This window comes from Passer montanus, unplaced genomic scaffold (genome assembly GCF_014805655.1).
Source record: "Passer montanus isolate IOZ18808 unplaced genomic scaffold, ASM1480565v1 scaffold2, whole genome shotgun sequence".
NCBI lineage: Eukaryota > Metazoa > Chordata > Aves > Passeriformes > Passeridae > Passer > Passer montanus.
The window spans coordinates 7,602,771-7,622,619 of NW_024366591.1; the positions used below are offsets into that span (position 1 = coordinate 7,602,771).

At 38.9% G+C, this 19,849-nt stretch overlaps 1 protein-coding gene across 1 annotated transcript; it reads right to left on the reverse strand.

Annotated features, from left to right (window-relative positions):
• Positions 1-440: 440 nt before the first annotated feature.
• On the reverse strand, positions 441-19,603 carry RAB4A (RAB4A, member RAS oncogene family). The gene is made up of 8 exons (XM_039706936.1): positions 19,490-19,603; positions 10,539-10,619; positions 9,285-9,399; positions 7,990-8,052; positions 6,650-6,804; positions 5,656-5,751; positions 3,959-4,119; positions 441-2,671 (listed from the first exon to the last, which is right to left on the reverse strand). The coding sequence occupies exons 1-7, from the start codon at positions 19,518-19,520 to the stop codon at positions 4,004-4,006; spliced, it is 657 nt and encodes a 218-aa protein (XP_039562870.1). The 5' UTR covers positions 19,521-19,603; the 3' UTR covers positions 441-2,671; positions 3,959-4,003.
• Positions 19,604-19,849: the final 246 nt, after the last annotated feature.

A 19,849-nucleotide genomic window follows, 5' to 3' on the forward strand; every position in this document is an offset into this window, starting at 1 on the left:
TTTTCCCCTACTATCATAAGAAAAAAAATCCCACCTGTACTAGCTATCTTAAATGCTATGTCTTTGAGAATATAAATGTAAAGCTTTGGAGGAAAAAGTGATACAGCCTCCTGTTTTCTCTCTGTTATCCTACAAATAGGTACACTCATGCCAACAGGAAAAATTAAGGTTTTAAAAGCTGTCTACACTGAAGTTGTCTATGCTATGGGTTGTTCAGTAAATGAATGAGACTATTTTTACTGAGGATTTAAAATGTGTTTCTTGAGATTTTTATAGTGTTAATTCTTCCAGCATATAAAATATAATGGAAATGAGGTACAGACTAATCAGATTTTTCTATGGCATTGGCTTTTTATAGGTCTTAAGGGAACTCATGAGCAATACCTATTTGAATACAAAGAAAGGATAAGATGAGGCAACTGTGAATCCTATGTGAGTGGCCCAACAGTCATGTTATTGACTTCACTTAACAGACAAAGGTTGTACAAGTACACAGGATCTACTGGAAGAAAATCAAGGAAGATTCTTTATTTGGTGCTAGATACAAGCATTAAATGAAATACTGTAGGCCAACAGACTCATTAAAGGCAAGACACAGGCTTTAATAAGACATTTAAATCTCTTAATGGGCTGAACAGCTAAAGCTCCACATCCAATGAAACCTCAGATATAGGTACCTGGTGGTATTTAATGTAAAACTCCCACCCATCTTGCTTTGGTAAAGTAAGAATTTTACCCTGAAAACATACATAGCCTAGTTATGACTGACTGTTCAGGAGAGCTAGGCATCAACTATAACGCTAAAGCTTGAAATACACTCCAGGGCTGATACTGGCATGGTTTATTTCTAGAAATAAAAGACTCTCAGAAGAGCAATAGTAAACAATAGAGTTTGCACTGCTGAGAGCTATTGCTTCCAACAGTACTTCTCTAAGAAGTTGCAATTTTAGAAAATTTCTTTTTAGAATGTCAGCAAGGTATGCAGCATAAAAGGCTGATATACTAAAAAACATGCACATTAACCAGGTTAATGTGTAGACAGTGAGAGTATACATTAAAAAATGGTGAAAACATGTCCAAACTCATTATAATGACACTAGTCTTTCCTTCCAGGGAGGAAGGGGACAGCTTTAAGACAGTTACTGAAAGAATAAAACTGCTTACTGCTTTTTAAACCAGAGACACTTGACCAAAATGAACCAAGTATAAAAGAGGCCTTGTATGTAAAAAGGACAGAAAGAAGTAGAAGAAAATTCCTGTGAAACCCCTGAAATTTCTATTTATAAGCAACAGTCCTCTGCTCCTTTCAACTGCTACTGTAAGAAGAGAAAGAGGTTTTGATCAATAAATAGGCAACACCCCTTCCACCACTCTAACAGTGTCAGGAGAACAACCTTCAGCTCTGCTTGTGCTGTGTCAGTGCTAGGCTCTTCTCAGTGTGCCAAGAAACCTGACTGGGTTGTGGAATGGCATGTGGTGGAATAGACCACCCAGTACCTCATCTTTTCCCAGCATTCCAGAACTGTTTGGGGTTTTGGAACCAACACCCTCCTCAGCTCTGGGGGGGTTATCCCAATTAATAACTGGCTATTTGGACTGTGGAGCAGGCAGCTCCATCCAACTTCCTGCTCCAGAGGACTTGCTTTTGGTAAGTATTTGCAGTTCTGAAAGCCAAACTGATCTGAGGATTAAGACAGGTAAGCTTGTTTAGAGTTCTCTGATGTTCTTGAAAATACAATTATGCTGCTTCAAAAAATACTTCACACTCTTACCAGGAAGAGAATGCCATTGGGAATAATTGTTATTAGTTCTGTAATAAATCCAATCCTAAATACAACAATCAGAGGAGTGACACAACATGAAAGTTTTTGGACCCAACAGCCGTTTTAAACCTAAACCCAGGCTTTTCAAGTACAAAGCATGCTTAATTCCATTTAATTCAGAAACAACCCAAGGTGCATACTTTTCAGATAAGCATCTATTTGAACAAAAAATTCAGGACAAAGGGAATAAACAGAACTCTAGTTTTATGAAAGATGGCATAGCTCAGTGTAGCAGCCTTGCTCTGCTCTTGTGCTTTAACTTGCCTTTTCCAACTTGACTATCAGGATACAGAAGTATGGGTCATAACCACATGTTAAGAATTGATCCTGTCAACAGCTTGTTAGAATGTGGCAAACTGAGTAGGAAAAAATAAACCAACAACCTCTCACTGACAGTTGCCAGTGGTTTTATAATTCTGGTTGTAAATACAAACTATTGTGCAACAAACAAATGTGACAAAGCCTACCTCAGTTAAATTTGTTTATATGATAAAAAAATAAAATATTAAACTGCTTATAGTGCAACATTCTAATAGCATACATAGGTATACCATGCTTTGTAAATTTACTGTTACATTATTTACAGTACATTGCAATGCTTTAAACTAGAGGTGAAAGAACAAAAACAGATAATGGAAAACATTTACATACAGGTATGAGCCTTAATATTGTCCAGCAAACTATCCAGTTCACTTTTCAGACTTCTGTGTTGTGCACATTCCTGCCCCCTACCACAGGACACCTTTCTGTCAGTGGTCTGCTCTGTTTGTAGATAGTGGAAAGATGTTTTTAAAAACTGCACAGCCTTCAAGCTTTTCTGTTTCTTCAAACACCATTAGCAAGGACAGCTATAAAATACATAAGAACTCTATTAATTACCCATATCTGATCAATCTGAAAACTAAGCTCTTGAGATAAGATCAATAAATTTTCATTTCTGTAGGGCCATACCAAAGCTGAACTTTAAAGCCCTTTTCTAGCAGTCTCTTAGTTGAAGCATGGAATTGTATGAGAGGAGAGCAGTTCAGGGATCCATTATTTAAAATTCTGGGCTTTAATTGGGAGCTAAGCTCCCAGAACACAGGAGAAAAATATGAGAATGTAGAATTATGTGCTGCCTTATTTAATATTCCATAAAGCTTCTGTTGTGTGCACTGCTCAAGCTGATGAATGAATACAGTAAAAGTGATGCAGTAACTATGCCTGCAGTACTTATTTAATATCACTGTCCTTGTACTAGAGAAATAATTATTAATTAAAGCAGAATAATTAACTACACAGGGAGAAAGAACAGCCCTAAGAGCCACTGCATACTGCAAAGAGTTATGTAAAATCCAGTGACTGTTGAGAAGTGTCTTAAGACAACTGCCATCTAAACATAAGCAAGACTAACCACAGAGCTGTTCTTAGGAGTTCATGTGACTTATGTCTCTTCTACAACTGCTAAAGGGAAAAAGCCTTTCCTCACTTTCTCTGAACAACACCTTTGGAAGAACTTTAGAACACTGCACACCTATTTCCTAGGCTGCAACAGCCCCAGAAGAACTACTTTAGATGACAACATTGCTTAAGCAACAAATAACTACTCTTCTTTACATTTCTGCTTATAGCAGACAGGAATTGGAATAAATTCAGGCTGCTTTTAGGTAGGGCAAAAAAGTCAGAGGAAGTTTGAAATTTAGTGTTACCTTTAATTTTTGAGTCTCAGTGTTTAAGTCGCATTTTCAGAAAAGACTTTATAATATCTTAGGACAAGATACTGTACCATACATTTTGTGAATGCTTACTTGTACTAATGTTTGTTCCCAATGCAACAGAACTGATTCACTTTCTCTGCAGTGCATTAGGTAGCTATTAGGCCTATAATGTGCTTCAGGAATAGAGAATTTTAAAATGTTTTCCCCAGCATTACTCAGATTAAGCTAAGATTTAGAAATACTTCACTAAGAGCCCTAGTCTTCCCAGCATGAAAGAACAAAGACCAAAGTATAAAAACACCAGTCCATTCCACTGTGCATTATTTCAATAGATCCTCTGTAACTTACAGGCTAACTGGGAAAAAGGCAAGCACTCAATACAGCACATTTATGAAATATGCTAGTTTGCCCACCAGCCCAAGATTTTTTTAGCCTTACCTTCTGTATCTAAAGTAAGTATTTGGGATTTTGTGTTTTGTTTCTCTAACACCCACAGTCTTGAGCACTTTGTGCTTGTGCTCTGCGTGGTGACCTCAGCTGTCTCAAGGCAGCATCTCCATACTGAATCCCTGAGCCCATTCTTTCTGGATCCAATTCTCCTGATGAGAAACAAAATGGTAACAAGAACATAGGTCATATGCAAATAATACATTCTAAATTAACCATTAACATTAGATTAAAGAAAAAGCATAATTATATTCTGATCTATTTATGGAGAGATTATCTCAATTCTGTCTGCTTTTAGGCAATTTCAAACCTGAATCATTTTCTCCTCTAATTTAACCATATGCCCTTGATCATGATGACAAAGCAATCTGTCTCAGAGTTAGGCTGCAAACAAGAAATGCATTCTACCTTGAGCAAAAGAAAGGTCTAAAATGTTTTCTGTGAATACAGTAAAAACTTCCTGCTTTCAGAGGCTCATAAGCAAAGAAAACAGTACTGTAGATACCAAGCCAAACAAAAATGGATCAATCTATCTGATAGAAGGATTCTGAAAAGAACTGCTCTCCAGGGAAAATGATCAACCTTTCCAGCTTCTGGTATACACTTCTGCCTACTTCATACCCTCTGTCTTCAGAACTGTTCTTATGACTGTATGGTGGCCTGGCTGAGAGAGACCTCCACAAGATCCTTATAGTCTCCATTTTTGCATGATTCAATGGATTTGTGCTGGCACAAAAAAAAAAGCTAGGAACAGTTCACAAAAAATAAGACAATTCTGTGGTGGCAGTGTCTCTTTAAAGCAGTCACCAAACTACAGTATCATGAAAAACTAGCTATACTTTCTGTTTTCATTTATGTTTTGGGTTTGTTTAGGTTCTTTTGTTTGTTTAAAATGAAAGCTGCTGTTTGGCATTGATTTGATGCAGTAATCAGAAAATTCCTTTGAACATATAATATCATATCATTTTAATCTAAGAATTTCTGTTTGGCATAGGAAACATGTAATTAGAATCCAAGACTGACTTTTCAATATGGCAAATACTTAAAATTTTAAAGATATCAAGCAGCTAGAAAAAAAAATTGAATGCAAATTAGCTGTAATGATATCTAGCACATAGGAGCCTGTCTCCAGCAGAAACCTGCCCACTTGTGTTGAGAAGCTTCTGGTATATTTCTAGATCTGCAAAAGTAAAAATGATTTCAACTGAGAGGCAGAGAGGTCACTTCAGAGAAACAGTTGCTAGGAAACATCCCTGAAATGTTTAGTATAACTGTTCACGCTCTCTTGACTGTATTTCCCGTTACACATGAGAAGCAAAATTTAAGTTATGACTGCCCTGATATTAGGTTTTTATTCTGGACTACAAAAACTGTCTAACGTCAGGCTTGGTATTTGTAGGGATGCAGCAAACCACAGAATACAGAACCTACACTCAGATCTGATGTTAAGGTAAACATCACCCACAATTCACACCACCACCTCTTTTTGGATATGTAGATCTCACTCAGACATCCATTCCTATTAAAGTATATGAGAAGCAACTAGAAAACAAATAGGTTATTTTACCAAAATGAAATTTTTGGGTTTTTTGGTTTAATTCTATTAGAGGACTTTGAATGAAGATATTTCCATGTGCACTTTTATTCATTTTCAGATAAAATATTTATAAATATAAAGCTTAATTTACCTGATTCAATTTTATTGAGTATTTTCCTTGCACACTGTACAAAGGCCTCTTCCACATTTTCCCCCGTCAGAGCACTTGTTTCCAAGAACATCAGTTCTGCATTTGACACCAAAAAAAACATCCTCAAAACAAGTCTGGAATAGCAGGTATAGTAATTCAAAGCATGAAAACCAGGAACAATAAGAATATTTTCACAGAGATCTACAGTCAAAAAGCATGGTAGATAAACTAACTTTTGATTGGTTCCTTTAAAAACTATAAAAAATCCTCTAAAATTTATTCAGGGACCCTAGAAAGCTGGAATCCAAAGATAACTTGGGCTATGTATGCAAAACTGTACTTGAAACCAAACTTCATACAGTTTCCCATTAATGAAGGTTACATGCAAAAGCATAGCCAGTAACCAGAGTTAGAAAAGACTTTAATTGATAAAAGCAAAACCACGTTTTGCTGATGGCAGGACTGCAGCACAGAAACTCAGACCAAGCATGGCTTTAGCTGACACAGAATCGTGTCCTCAGACTGGAAATTCTGAATGCTACAGACCAGGTAGTAGTTTTCTGGACCCATGACCTGCACTGAAATCAGTTTTCAATGAGTAGAACTCATTGCTTCAAACTGCAGCACCTCCCATACAACTTTGTCTGTTATCTACAGAGTCTCTAATATGCTGAAAAATGGGAATTCATGTCCTTTATTTTCTCCTCAGCTGTTTGGAGGCAAGGCAATACCTGAAGTTGTATTACATTTCCTACAGAATATATCTCCATATAGAAGGTATTTTTAAAGAAGCAGCTGTGAGGGGAAGAACCACTGCTCATGAGACTTGAGTAGTACACATATTTTTCACTGCATGCACCGCCCCTCTGGGCCTCAGGTACTGACAGAACTCTTTTCTGTAGACAGGGTACAAAGTACAGCCTAACTACACAAAAATGTAAATGATCTGAAGGATTATCCATCACTGAATGCTACACGAAGGTTCTGTACTTACCATTTTCCTGTGCAAACCGGGATGCTTCTAAAAAAGTGACTTCACGATCTGCATCAAGATCCTTTTTGTTTCCACACAGTATTATCACAATATTTTGACTTGCTAACATTCTTGCATCCGTCAACCAATTAGTAAGTGCATTGTAGGTTTCCCGGCTGCACAGGACATGAAATCCTTTATTAGGACACACTCATTTATTGTGAACAGCTCACCGAACCAAAATCAGACAGCAAATCTGTGTTTGTGGCAAACAAAATGCTGGTAGTCAGGCAAGGCACCTACACATCTCAGTGTGCCAGTGACGAACTGGGAAGAGTATCAAATTCCTTCATGAAACTATTTAAAAGCTTGAGTTTTTAAAAATCAAAATAAAATTAATCACAATATATAAACACACAATTATAAATTGTAAAAATGTGTTAAGCTAAAATTTTAAGCTCTTATCTAGTTTTGACCTTTTGTGATAACAGAACGAGATATTGTTCCACTTGGAATTCCACTTGGAATTAAATTACCAGTGGGACTGTACAAATTTACGAGGCTTGTGTAGGTGTGCACGCCTGAACTTTCACACCAGTGCCAGGACCTACTCTGCAGGCAGTCACCCTGCACACACCACTTGACATTGTAGCAGTGGTCAGCGAGAAAGCTTTCAAGCAGTAAGACTGACAGGTGACTCCAGCTGACCTAAAGCACAGACCACAGATTTCAAAGCCTGCTGAGAGAACCCTTCACTCACAAAACAACAAGAAACAACCTGGTGGACCACCATTAACCAACCCAAAACTTATCTGACAAATATCAGTCCATGGTGGCAGGAAGAATGTGAACACGTGCAATGGTAAGGAGTTTTATTGGCTGCCTATAATATTAAAACATTAAAAGATGCAGAGATGAACAGAAGTTTGGCCTACAGTTAAAAGAATGTGCAGGCAGAGCTAGATTCTCCAGAGGATAACCTTCTATCCCAGCACACTGATCAGCAGTTTCCACAAGAAAGGGTGCATCACCTTGGTTAAGGGTGGCTGAAGTCCACTCTTGTTTCTGTGGCAGGGCTTGCTGAGCCAGTGGCTGCATGTAGTTCACCATTATTAGATCAGTGACTGGGGGGGCCAATCCCCACAAATTTGTGTAACCTTTAGGATTGTTCACATCTGACATTCACAATGTCTCATGTAAGCAAGTTCCAAAGCTTAAATATGCACTGAAACAGAAGTACTTCTTACACTTTCTTTTCTTCCTGCCCAATCTTGATTAGAGCATTAGGAACTTGGGGAGGAATCATTGTGCATTAATTGGATCTGGCAGCCTATGAGCAAAAGAGCTGCTGGCCTTCTTACCTGGTTATATCATAGACAAGCAAAGCACCTGCAGCCCCTCTGTAGTAACTCCTTGTTACAGACCTGAAACAGAATCACAAATACACATTTCTGTATTTCTACACATTTAAAAATTTAATTTATACACATTTACAAATACGCATTTCTGTGGTGCCTTCATTCTTTAAAATCTGCATTAATATAACACAATCTGTACTATGAAACAGAATTCTTATTTACATATTTAAAACAAAACATGTTTTTTAGACAATGTTATCAGCTGTGCAGCAGCAGACTAATTACAACCAGGATTTTGATGAAGCACTTTGATTAAATATATCTGTATGAGGATACTCAGAGTCCATTATGATCCATGTGGTGCTGAAGGCATACAAATCATCATAATACATGACCAGATACAGAACTGGAGGCTGATATCTGGCCAACACACTGAAGAGACCTCGTTAATGAAGACTATGTATCACAGCCCAGCTTTATTTAGTCAGAAGTATATCCAAAGGACTTGTCTGATAGAAGACATTTACCTGGATTGCTGCCCAATACTCAGACTTCTACCATTACACATCACACTCACCTTTGTTAACCAACCCCTCTCCCAAAACAAAGAGACCTCAGACACACACTCCATTCCCCCCAAAATATATTTTAAAAATTGATGTCCTATTTGATTATGAATATACCCAGGAATCCATTAGATTTTTTCTATGTTTTATTTATTCCTCAGATGTAGAACACTTAAAATACAGCATTAAGAGTGCATTGATTTTTATAAGGTGACAAATTGATTTTTTTTTCTAAGAAAATTAAGATATCTTAGTCTTTCTAGTAATGTATTCACCCCAATGAATTTGACTGATTTTCTTCTTCTCTAATAAAACTGTATATAATTATACTGTGCAGTTGCTTTCATGCAGATTTTGAACAGCTTACAGCTTCCTGACATTTACTTATTCCAACCAATAGAAGGTCTCCTAAACAGAGTTAAGAGCATACTCTTAGTTAAAATAGTTAATTATGAATTGGGCTGGTGAGCAAGATTTTAGCCACCTATTCCACTCACATACCTTAACAGAAAATACCCAATGAAAGAAAGGGCAGAAATTCAGACCTTGCAAGGCAGCACTACTCTACTGAAATTGATGGATTTGTGTCACTGTGTCCAGGTTGGAAGGTTAATATGAAAGCAAACAATTCCATTGACCAAAAAGCTTTGCCTGCTTACAAGCAGATAAATAATATCCACCACTCACAGCAGCAATTGTAATAACACTTAATAAAATGGCTGAAAAGCGTACCTGAACCGCTCTTGTCCTGCTGTATCCCATATCTGCAATTTTACATATTTACCACCAACGTTTATGATCTTTGAACCGAATTCCACTCCTATAGTATGATTTGAGTCATCTTTGACTACGAAAAAAGAAAGAAAACAAAACTTATTTGAAGAATATTTAGTGAATAGTTTTTACAAAAAACAATTTAGATACTATCAAAAACACCTCAGTGTCCAAATTACAAACTTCCTGAACCATCAAATTCAGTGCAGTTCATAAGCTCACTGCCACCACACAGAAATGAATATTCTTACAATTTTTGACAGTTTAGTCAATTCAAACTCATTACTAGAAAGGCCTGCTTTAAATAATTTCCATACTTTTTGTACAGCTGCGTTTTCTAATACTTTGACGCCATTTAAAATTAAAATTAATGAGAATGCACACAGTCTTGGCCATGAATATGCAAGAGCCAATTCTTTTTTAATGCACAAAGTTAAGATACTTGCTCTGTGTATGCTGTTGATACCACAGAATCTCAGCAATTTACAGCTAGAAGCTGGCGTGTTTCAAGTTCACTCAGAATCAAGCCATGTTCTTTAGTGCTTACACATCATAATCCTTAAGTATTCCTCAAAACATAAGGTGAATTACTGTTTGGTTGAGAAAGACAACTTAGATTTACAAAGGTTTCTAAATGCATACTATTTTTGTTTAATCTTGATGACAAATGCACAATCCAACAGAATTTTTTCTTTTATGTTATTTGTTCATCTCTGAATAACTTTCACAACCTAATCTCTATCAATATTTATCATAGACCACAGTCCTTAACAAAGAAAACAGAGCTACTGTTTATTTTGCAAGATGCTACAGGCTTTCTAAATCTACTCAAGCAATTCAACTTTTCTTTCATTATTTTTTCTACAAGAGTCTGTAATACATATGCAGGGAATCTTGGAGCTGCAAATTATACTTCTCACAGAAAGTAAAGTCTGTATTTTCACCAACATCTTGTTGTATTTATTTGAGAATAACAGAAGGCAATGCTCCATATTAGGTTTTAGATTAAAGAAAAATTGTGAGCAATAAGAATTTACAGCACAGTTCTGAACATAACTCTTTACTAAAATCAAGAAGAGATTTATGGGATTCTTCTACACAAGAAGAGAATTATGGGAGCTCCCCTATCAATGGTAGGTACTAATGTAGGCAGAGCCTTTACCTCTGGTACAAGGCAGTGGAGAACTCTTACTGTTCTTCATATGTACTTACATTTCTTTTCAATAAATTGGTGTAGCAAACAGGATTTTCCAGTTCCAGCATTTCCTATCACCAAGAACTTGAACAGAAAATCTGAAGATTGAAAGAAAAAGAAATTGTTAAATTTTACTATGGACTCACACTTTTGTTACAAGACCAAAACCACAAGCCAGCTATTGTCTTGTAGCTGTTATTTCAAAGAGAAGGGAATAGATGACAAAATCAGCAAAATAGCAATACATGTGGAGAATCATCCAGTGTCTGCAATAGTGATGTTACACAGCAAGAACTAAGAATTCTTCTTTCTGGAGAGGCAAGAAAGACACAACCCAGCAGAAACAGCTGAATCTGAGTTCAGTTAAAATAGGCTCAACCACAGGTAAACAGTTGGCTTTTATTCCAATAATGTGTTTTAAGAGTGTGCAAGGTATTAACTATAGTCAACACAAATATATAATGATATAATTTCTCAAAATCTAAAACTCCAGAGAGGGGTAGTTGTGGTTGGTTTTTTTTTGGCCTTTTCTTTTTTTTTTTTTTTAATTTTTGTTTGTTTGTTTGTTTTGGCTTTTTTTTTTGGTTGGTGGGTTTCTTTGAGGATCTTTTTTTGTTTGTTTTGTTTTGAATTTACATAAATTTGAAATTCTCTATTAATAGTTTAATACTCATACTTTGTTTTTAATCCTTGTACAGCTGGGACAACCACAGTATTTCTCTGCAAAATTTAGAGGGAAGAAATAATTTTTATTCTGGGATGCCTAGTTTCACATTTCTTCCACATGTTAAATTAATACACATGTATTTATGTTACCTATTTATGAGCCATTTGTATCAATGCTCATTGGTAATACACATGTTCAAGATTTATGGCCCATTTCTATTGTTTCAGCAGTTACATAAAATGCTCTCATGCTACCACCATAAATCTGCTTTCAGTTTTGCTGAAAACTGAAGAAAGCTTCCCTGTCTTGCAGCTCTCAAAAATGATAAACTGATTAGAAACTTACAACTGGTTTTCTTAATATACTGCCACCAAGGCAACCTTTACAGCTCATGCAAGATTCCTTATTTATTTTTCTACTAGCAGCAGAATTTTTACTCTTTATTGCATTGTTTCTCTAAGAAACAGAATGCAAAGAAAATTACTTAGTTTGCAATATCAACAACAACAAAAACATTAATTTTGTTAAGACTGGTCAAAGCTGTCAAGTGGGCTACATAGGTACAGGCCCAGGGAATGGCCGAATAAAAACAAAACTAAATTATGCTAAGTAAGTCAAGAACTGATACAATCCTTTACCAGGACCTCATTTGAGTACTTAGTTTCAAAAACTGAATTTAAGATGCACACAGATCTATGTGCTCATGAAAAAGTTACTTGTTATGGTATATCAAACACCCCTTAGCAAGGGCAAAAGGAACAAGCAAGTTTCTCAAAGGCTAAGAAGATTCCCACTGAAGATTCCCTCTGCTAAAAAGACAGGGCTATGAGTCCTGGAAATGTCTACTGTTCTTCATCTTCAAATGCCTTCTGGATTTTATTTATATTTAAAATGAGGTAATGTTTTACTATGGATTTTTGCTTTATTACATATTGCCTGTCGGAACCCAGGGCATCTCTCTGGATGCCCTGGATGTCTCAAAGCCCTGGCAGGGGCTCGGAGACCCTGGCAGGAAGCCAAAGACACCTGGAAATTCGATCCTAATTCATGGAGCAAATTGCCAACCTTATATGAAGAATTACAGCTCACAAAAGTTTAAGTAGCATAGTAGTAGCAATCACAGGGTGAAGGGAAAAATTTTGGAGCACTGTACAGGGAGGTTTTATATGTTGTACATGGGGGTCAGGGATCCCAAGATGGAGGGATTTGGGCATGCCCTGTCCTTCTTCTTTCTTCTCCTTGGCATCCATGTTCAGGATGATGTTGGCATGTGTGGATTGGTTCATGGTGAAGGTACACTTACCAACAAGGGTGAAAAGTATTGGAAATAGAAGGTAAATATCTTATATGTAGTTTTTACTATGAAAGAGACAACCGCCCCGTGGGCGGGAGAGAGTGCCCTTGGCTGTCTTGCTGATCAGACCTTGGCTGGGCAGACAGAAAAACTTTGTAGATAAGGAACAATAAACACGACTGAAGACTGAAAAGCAAGAGTCCAGACTCCTCCTTCAAAGCGTGGCCCGCCCAGAACCACCTTTTCCCATGCTGGGGCAGAGACGAGTAAAAGCCGACCCCGACAACTGCCCTTCTTGTTTCAAATGCTGTAACAGGCTCGGAATAGATTCTGAATTTTACCCTTCTAAGAAGGAGGCTGTTTCTTGCTCACAAATATGACCATTTACATGCTCAAGACTTTCTGTTCCAAAAATCCTCTCATTTGTCACGCCCCCACCCAGCTGCTCATGCTTTCTGGATTTAAAAAAAAAAAAAAATTACAAAAAGGATTTTCCTTCAGGTTGTGAAAATTTTGTTAACTCCTCTAAAGAAGAGCCCTTCATGTCATCTCAACTGCAAAACATGCTGAAGCTGAGAACCCTTCACTGTTAGCATGAAATGTAGGTATCATAAATAGCCCAAAGTGTTAGGTTAAGAAAAAATGCATCTCAAAGAAAGCCAAGTTTCAAGTTTTATGGATCAAATATCACTGGTTAGCTGCCTTTTACATAATTTTGTATATTTAAGCTATTGTGTGTGTATAATATCACTGGTTTTAGAACTTTCAGAGTACCTCAAAATGCAAGATATGCTGAGACATAGACATATTTAAAATAATCTGTGTCTGATTCTGCCATTTTTCAAAACATAAACCTGAAATCCAATTAAAACTTTTTTACTTTGTTTTACTTTGTATCTGGTGAATGCTGTTTGTCAGATTTTCTCCTTAAAAACAATTATAAAATTTATGTTTACCTTTCTTTTTCTCCAATGGAAGACTCATGTTATTGACAGTAGTACAACGCTATTGCAAACCTAAATCAGGGAAAGACTAAAACCAAAACTCTATTCCCCCACTAATCTGCACCATAACTGCAAGCACTGGTTGTCAGATGTGGCTCAGGAAGGTGTATTTATTTGTGCAGCCCACAAATCCACACTGAGCATCAAATTCAGCACAGACAGGCTGCAGGCCAGTCTTGGGACAGCCATGTCACTGCCAGGCACTGACCTGGAGGAGCACCAGAACAGCAGTGTGTTTTTCCCTGAGGTATTTTAAGCTGAGGTGCTTTATATTTTGCTCTGAAAGATACAGTGCTATTTGGAAATTTTATATTAATGTCTTTCAGTTGACAATATCTTTTAGCAGCACTTCAGGACAGACTCCTAATTTCTATCCAGATTCTATTGTGCCAGACAAATTTAAAAGAGAGACTCTCCTACAAATAAATCACTTAGATGCCAGTTCAATGCCTGCTTACTTAGTAGACAAAAAATAAATTTCCATCTGACAAAATAGCAAATGGGCTTTTTAAGATGAAACTTGAAGCTAGTCATAATTCACTTTTTCCATAGTATGAAAATAAGAGAAATGTGTTTTATTCCACCAAACTAAGATAAATGTGTTTTAGTTCACTTCATAAAATGAAAATGTCAGCCTACTAACAACAAATTTAAAACCTTTCTGCACCAAAGGCAGCAATGTTTCCAAAAACATGTAGACTTAAAGACACAGTTTCCTTCACACATACAGCTATACTTCTATCCTTTTACACTCTGATTTTATGTAAATTATTCAGACTAACAAAAAGCTTTTAGACTTATCAGTTATCAGTTTATCCATGGGCACTGGATAACATAGTTCAGGAAATATGGAATACTCTGCACATTTAATCAATTGCAAAGAACGACAAGAAAAAGGCTTCGCCAATACCAAATGTTAAAAATACCAAGATTGAACAAACTTTCAAGTTCACAAGCCAGCCTATTAACAAATAAGATAACACCAGGTAAGAACAGGGAGAACATTTTTCATCTTGTTATTCTGGATTCTGCAACTTTCTTATAATGTCTGTATGACAACTGGTACCACATCAACTATATTTTTATTACTTACACATGATTTAGAGTATGAAATGTTTTCTCTTTAAGCTGTATGTAAAGCTGTACGTAAAATTTAGCACAGTTTTGAAGTACAGAAATCAAATGAGATTGGGCAGACAGCTTATTTTAGACCGTCACTGTGGTCTCAAACTTTATATACTTATTCTTGGCAATTTCAGCAAATGCAACTCACATTCTAGTGTTTGCACTACTGCTTAATTGCTCTCGTTTTTCTTTTTGGTGTCCTCTTCCCAGAGGAGTTAGCTTACTTCATTTCATAGTTTTTTTTATCTCCTTTTTTTTCTTATTGACAAAGCAGCTCAGAGCTCCAGCATTCCAGTCAGCTGCCAACGCTGTCACCCTAGAGAAACTTTTCTTTTGAATTCTGTTGTTCCTCCTTCATAGAAAAGCTGAAAAGCAACAGCATTCAGATGTTACAAATGCTTGCTGCCATGCTGGCTACTGAAAAGGTCTAGAAAAGTTAAAGCACTTCGCCTTTAAATAAGATTGTCTTTATACAGAAGGGATTTAGGATCAAAACTGAACTCTGTGCTAAAGGGAAGAAAGGTTACAAAACATGCACTACAGAAATCATAAGGAGATGAAACGCAGCATAGCATGGCTGTTAAAGGAAATAAGGCATTATAAAGAATCAGCTTATTCCCCTCTGAGGCTACATGCATCACCTGATCCCAAACAGGGTAGGGGGTGCAGGAAATAAAACATTTCCTAGCATAGGCAAAAAGGAATAAAATTGTGGCTTCACCCTAAAGACGCACCAGCAGCACAAGCTGTTAAACTACATAAATGACATAATGTATTTTGTGTTTGTTTTTTGCTTTTGGGGGTGGTGGTGCAGTGTGAGCTGAGGGGAAAGGAGAAGAGAGACAATTGTGGGCTTCGACTCAAGAACCAGCAAAAACAGATGGTTGGTGTGGCAACCACCCCCAGACATCCAACCTCCTCCTTTGACTGAAGTCTGCTCCAGCAGAAGAAATAGTCAAACAGCTTCTGAGATGCTGTAGCTTTGTCCTTAGAACGCAGTGAGAATTAAATTGTTTCCTTCACACTGCTAGTACAGTAGGGTAGGGGGGGACCAAAATTATATCCCCATTCTCAGTTTGAACTCCTTGCTATAGAGTAGAATTCACTAATAGAAATTAGTGAATTTATATTCACTAATGCGGACCCTTTGGAAACTCTCTCATTCACGGCATAGGGCAGGAGGAAAGAGAGCTCTGAAGCATTCCTACTGGCACATGCTGCCTCTGAATGAAAGGAGGAGCTATTCCCATTGCTTATTCCTTTCTCCAGCAGAAAGCTAACAAGATAAACAGGTAGAACAGATCAACCTGGCTCCATTCCAATCTGCAAAAAGAATGCTTCGGAGGGGGAAGTTCTGCTTTCTCACAAGTGAAAGCGCTATGCTCTCCAAGGAGTGAAATCAGATTTGAAACAAACAGAAGACCAGGGTGATAAATGCAAATACCAACAGGTAAATGGCATGGGATGGGATGCCAAGAAAAGCACAAATCAAATTGTCCAGACCAAATAGAATTATTTTCAAATGGATGGAAAGACTACACATTCTGTGCCAATGACAGAGATTGGTAACTTATGCGACCAGATTGGGATTTGTAGATGCTGGTGGAAAAAACCACAAGGAACTAAGGAATGAAGAGATTTGACTTGAATCTTACACATTGCATTTATTCAATGCTAGCACAACTTCCATCCTTCTACCATTTAAAATCCAAAGGTTGCTTTGTATTTATTTATTAAAAACAAGCCACTTTCTGTCAGGCTGTCTTTACCACAAAAACATGTATATTTTGCCCTGGGAAGCAAGCTAAAACATGCATGTGTTGTTATATGGCAATTATCTACAAAAGGGCCATTACATCTCAGAAAACTTGAGTTAAAAGAGTTTTCCTATGAATAAGAGATCTGTTTACAATGTTAAATGTCAAACTTCTAAAACGATAACCCTTTTCTCCCTAAAGCAGCAGGAAAATGTTCTTTCTAAACCCAGTCTCAAAATTCTCTTGTATTCATGTTTGGTTTGGTTTTGTCACTTTTGGCACTTTGTATGGGAATAAACTGAACACATAACAATTGAATAGACACTGAATTGAACACATAAATAATTGAACAGATAAGAAAGCTAAGAACAGAAGATACACAACTTATGTAAGAGATCTGCAGGAGTGAAAATATGAATTATAAGCCATATTTAGTGTCAAGTCTGAGAAGCTGTGGAACTTTGTTTGAAAAGAAGGAAGAGAGAAGAATCTCAATAATTGACAGAACAAGTTGTGAAAAGTGAGTGAACAGAAAACCTTCAAAGACAAAATTTGACATGGAGGAAGAAACTAAGGGAAGAAAAAACCCAGGAGACGTGAAATTAAGAGCAGTGGCCAGTGGAAAGGCTCTTTATTCCCTGCAGATTGAGAAAAATATTGAAAAAAATCCCCCCACCCCCTCAACAGAAAGAGAAGTTGAAACCTCACAACAAAATTGAAGTAATATAAAAGACAGCAAAATGACATTGGGAAGAAAAACACCAACCCAACAACCAACGAGTTTTCTGAGCCTATCTGTATGGGATAAAAAGCTTGAGATTACGCAATTAGAATGGGTCATAACTCAGGTGACAAGAAAAATCTAATTCATGACTTAAGGATTTACAAGCTACAGGGATTCCAGGAGGGGGACACAGTGACCCCTAATCTCAGTCACCAGGAGGAAACTGACCTAATGCTTCTCCCATCCTCCACGGCCACTGTAACAGCTCGTCAGCAACAAACCGCTCTTTGTTAGGACAGTGAGCACATGAAATCCAGAGAGATCATCGAGCACAGAAGATCCATAATTTAGTCACATGGTACTGCTAACTTTGATTTGTCAATGGGGCTGCTACATGTGTGGACAAGACACTGCAAAAGTAGTTACTGACTACTGTCATGGTCAGAGACTAGAGCCATTAGTTAAACTTTATGCCATAACTTGGCTTTTATTCTTCTGTGTTCTCAATACTCTCAAGCCTTCTAGCTCTGAATTTTCTGTAGCTGTGTGTGCATAGGACAAACATGGAAATTCCAAAAGGTAATATACCAAACAAGAACTAAACAACAGGAACAACCCACAACTACAAAGCTTCCATTTCAATGGTTTGTTTTCTTGGACACCAAAATAATATGGAAGTATCAACAGCTCCAGTGGGCTTACTATCCCTATTCTGCATCACTGCAACAATGCAAATGTTCCAATGTTCTGGTTTAAGATACCAATCATCTACTTGGCTTACCTAGTATTACAGCATGAAAGGAGGAGCACCACTGAAATGCTTTCATCTCTGGTTTTCTACCAACTCTTTTGCTCAGAGACCACCATAAGCACAGCCAAAGTGATCCCAGTTCTAGCTCACAGGAGTACAGGGCATGAAGAACTTGTTTAAACTCACATCTAGGTGGACAAAGCACACCCCTCTGGTTTCTACATGTAACTTTTACATGTTTCTAGAATAGATGGACAAAAGGGCTTGAGAATCCTAATGTTGGCACTCCAAGGGCTGCTTGCACTCTTGCCTCTTTTTGCCCTTACTTCTGTGCATTTGCTGTACATCGAAGCACTGACCAGTAGGACAGAACACTGAGCACTGATGGCTACAGTATTGAAAATAAAATGACTTACACAGTGGAAACAATCAGGTTACTTGGCCTACTCCTGATGGACACCCAGCCTCCAAAACGGTTTCCAGAGTTGTTGTGTCCAATTTTACTTTGATTATTCAATTATTCCCTATTCAATTCTGATCCTACTCTCATGGACTAGGAAGATGAACCTGCCACAAGGCTTTAGAATATATTTATATGTACAACGGCATCTTTATACTGGAAAATATTACAGAACTGTATGGTATGGAAAGGGTAGAAAAGAAATCTATTCAAAGCAGAGATTCAAGTAAAATTATAAAGAAAATAAATTAATACTATTCAGTTGCTTCTCCTCTTCTCCACCTAGCCAGCAATACCAGCTCTGCTTGCCTCTTTGACTCCTCACTTCTCTTTGATGCTTCCCAGCGACGCACTGGACACACCCTGTCAGTGCCTGCACTCCGACTTACTCCATCGGCTGTTTTCCTACTAGGAGCAGACAGACACAGGGACATACGGACATACCCACGGATCTCTCCCCTCCAACGCGCTCTCACAGTCAACTCCTCCTGACGCCTGCACGTCTAAGACAACAGGACCGAAACCTGAACTTGACCGCAGAAGCACCCGCCATCTCCAAGCACAGCAGACCTTTACTCGCAGCTTTTCCCAGCGGACATGCCCCGCAAGTTTCCCGCTGGACTCCCGGCACCACCACCAGCCGCTCCCTGCAGGACAGCTCGGGGCGCGGCTAGCCCGGGAGCGGCGGGCGGGGCAGCGCTGGGGACTCGGGGCAGCGTCGGGCACAGGCAGGCGCGGCCCCGCCCCCAAACACGGCGCACGTGCCGGGAGGCGGCCGGCCGCTCCCCTCACGGGAGCCGGGAATGCGGGATGCGCTCCCGGGGGAGCGGGGGGCGGCCCGAGCGGGCTCCGTGCCCCTGAGCAGCACCGAGTCACACACCGAGGCGCTGCTCCCGCGGTTTTTATTGCAGTTGGCGCCAAGCAGGGAGCCGGGCGGTGGCACACGAAAGGCTGGCAACCTGCACGGAAGCGTTACATTATTTATACATTTTAACAAAGACGCCATTCCTTGGTTACAAGTTGCATAGCGCGTCGGGCACAGGCACCGGCCCGAGCCCGGGCAGCCCTCCCGCCACACCGGCTCCTTCCCCGCTCCCCAGGGGCACTGCCCGCCCCGGGCCCGCCGCCCCGCAGGGGAGGAGGGAGACGGAGAGGGGGATCCCCTCACCCCGCCCCCGGAGCCTACCGTAGGTCTCGGACATGGCACTCTGCGACATCCCGGGAGGGGTGACCCCCGCCGGCGCTGCTGGCTGCCCGCCCGGCCCGGGCTCGGCGCTGACGGAACCCAACAGGCCCCGCCGCCCGGTTTATACATTTTAACAAAGACGCCATTCCTTGGTTACAAGTTGCATAGCTTTTTAAAAAATTAGTTCTCAAAACCCTATTTGCTCGTCATTCCTGTCCTTTCTGATGGTAATTTTTCCTGAGGAATAATTATTCCTCAGCAGTTCTGCTCGCCTTACGTTTTGAGTAGGTGGTCAGTGGGTCGGTGGTCGCGATCTCCCACTGCCGGAATTGCCTTTCCCCCACGTACTGCTCAGTCCTG

What these genes read in the sequence shown, in the direction of transcription:
- RAB4A (XM_039706936.1), bottom strand. Translation starts at nt 19,520, where the DNA reads ATGTCGCAGAGTGCCATGTCCGAGACCTACG. An exon ending in GCAGGACAAGAGCGGTTCAG is followed by an intron (nt 8,053 to 9,284) that starts GTACGCTTTTCA and finishes ATTCTGTTTCAG; the next exon opens with GTCTGTAACAAGGAGTTACT. An exon ending in ACTCAATAAAATTGAATCAG is followed by an intron (nt 4,120 to 5,655) that starts GTAAATTAAGCT and finishes GTTTCTCATCAG; the next exon opens with GAGAATTGGATCCAGAAAGA.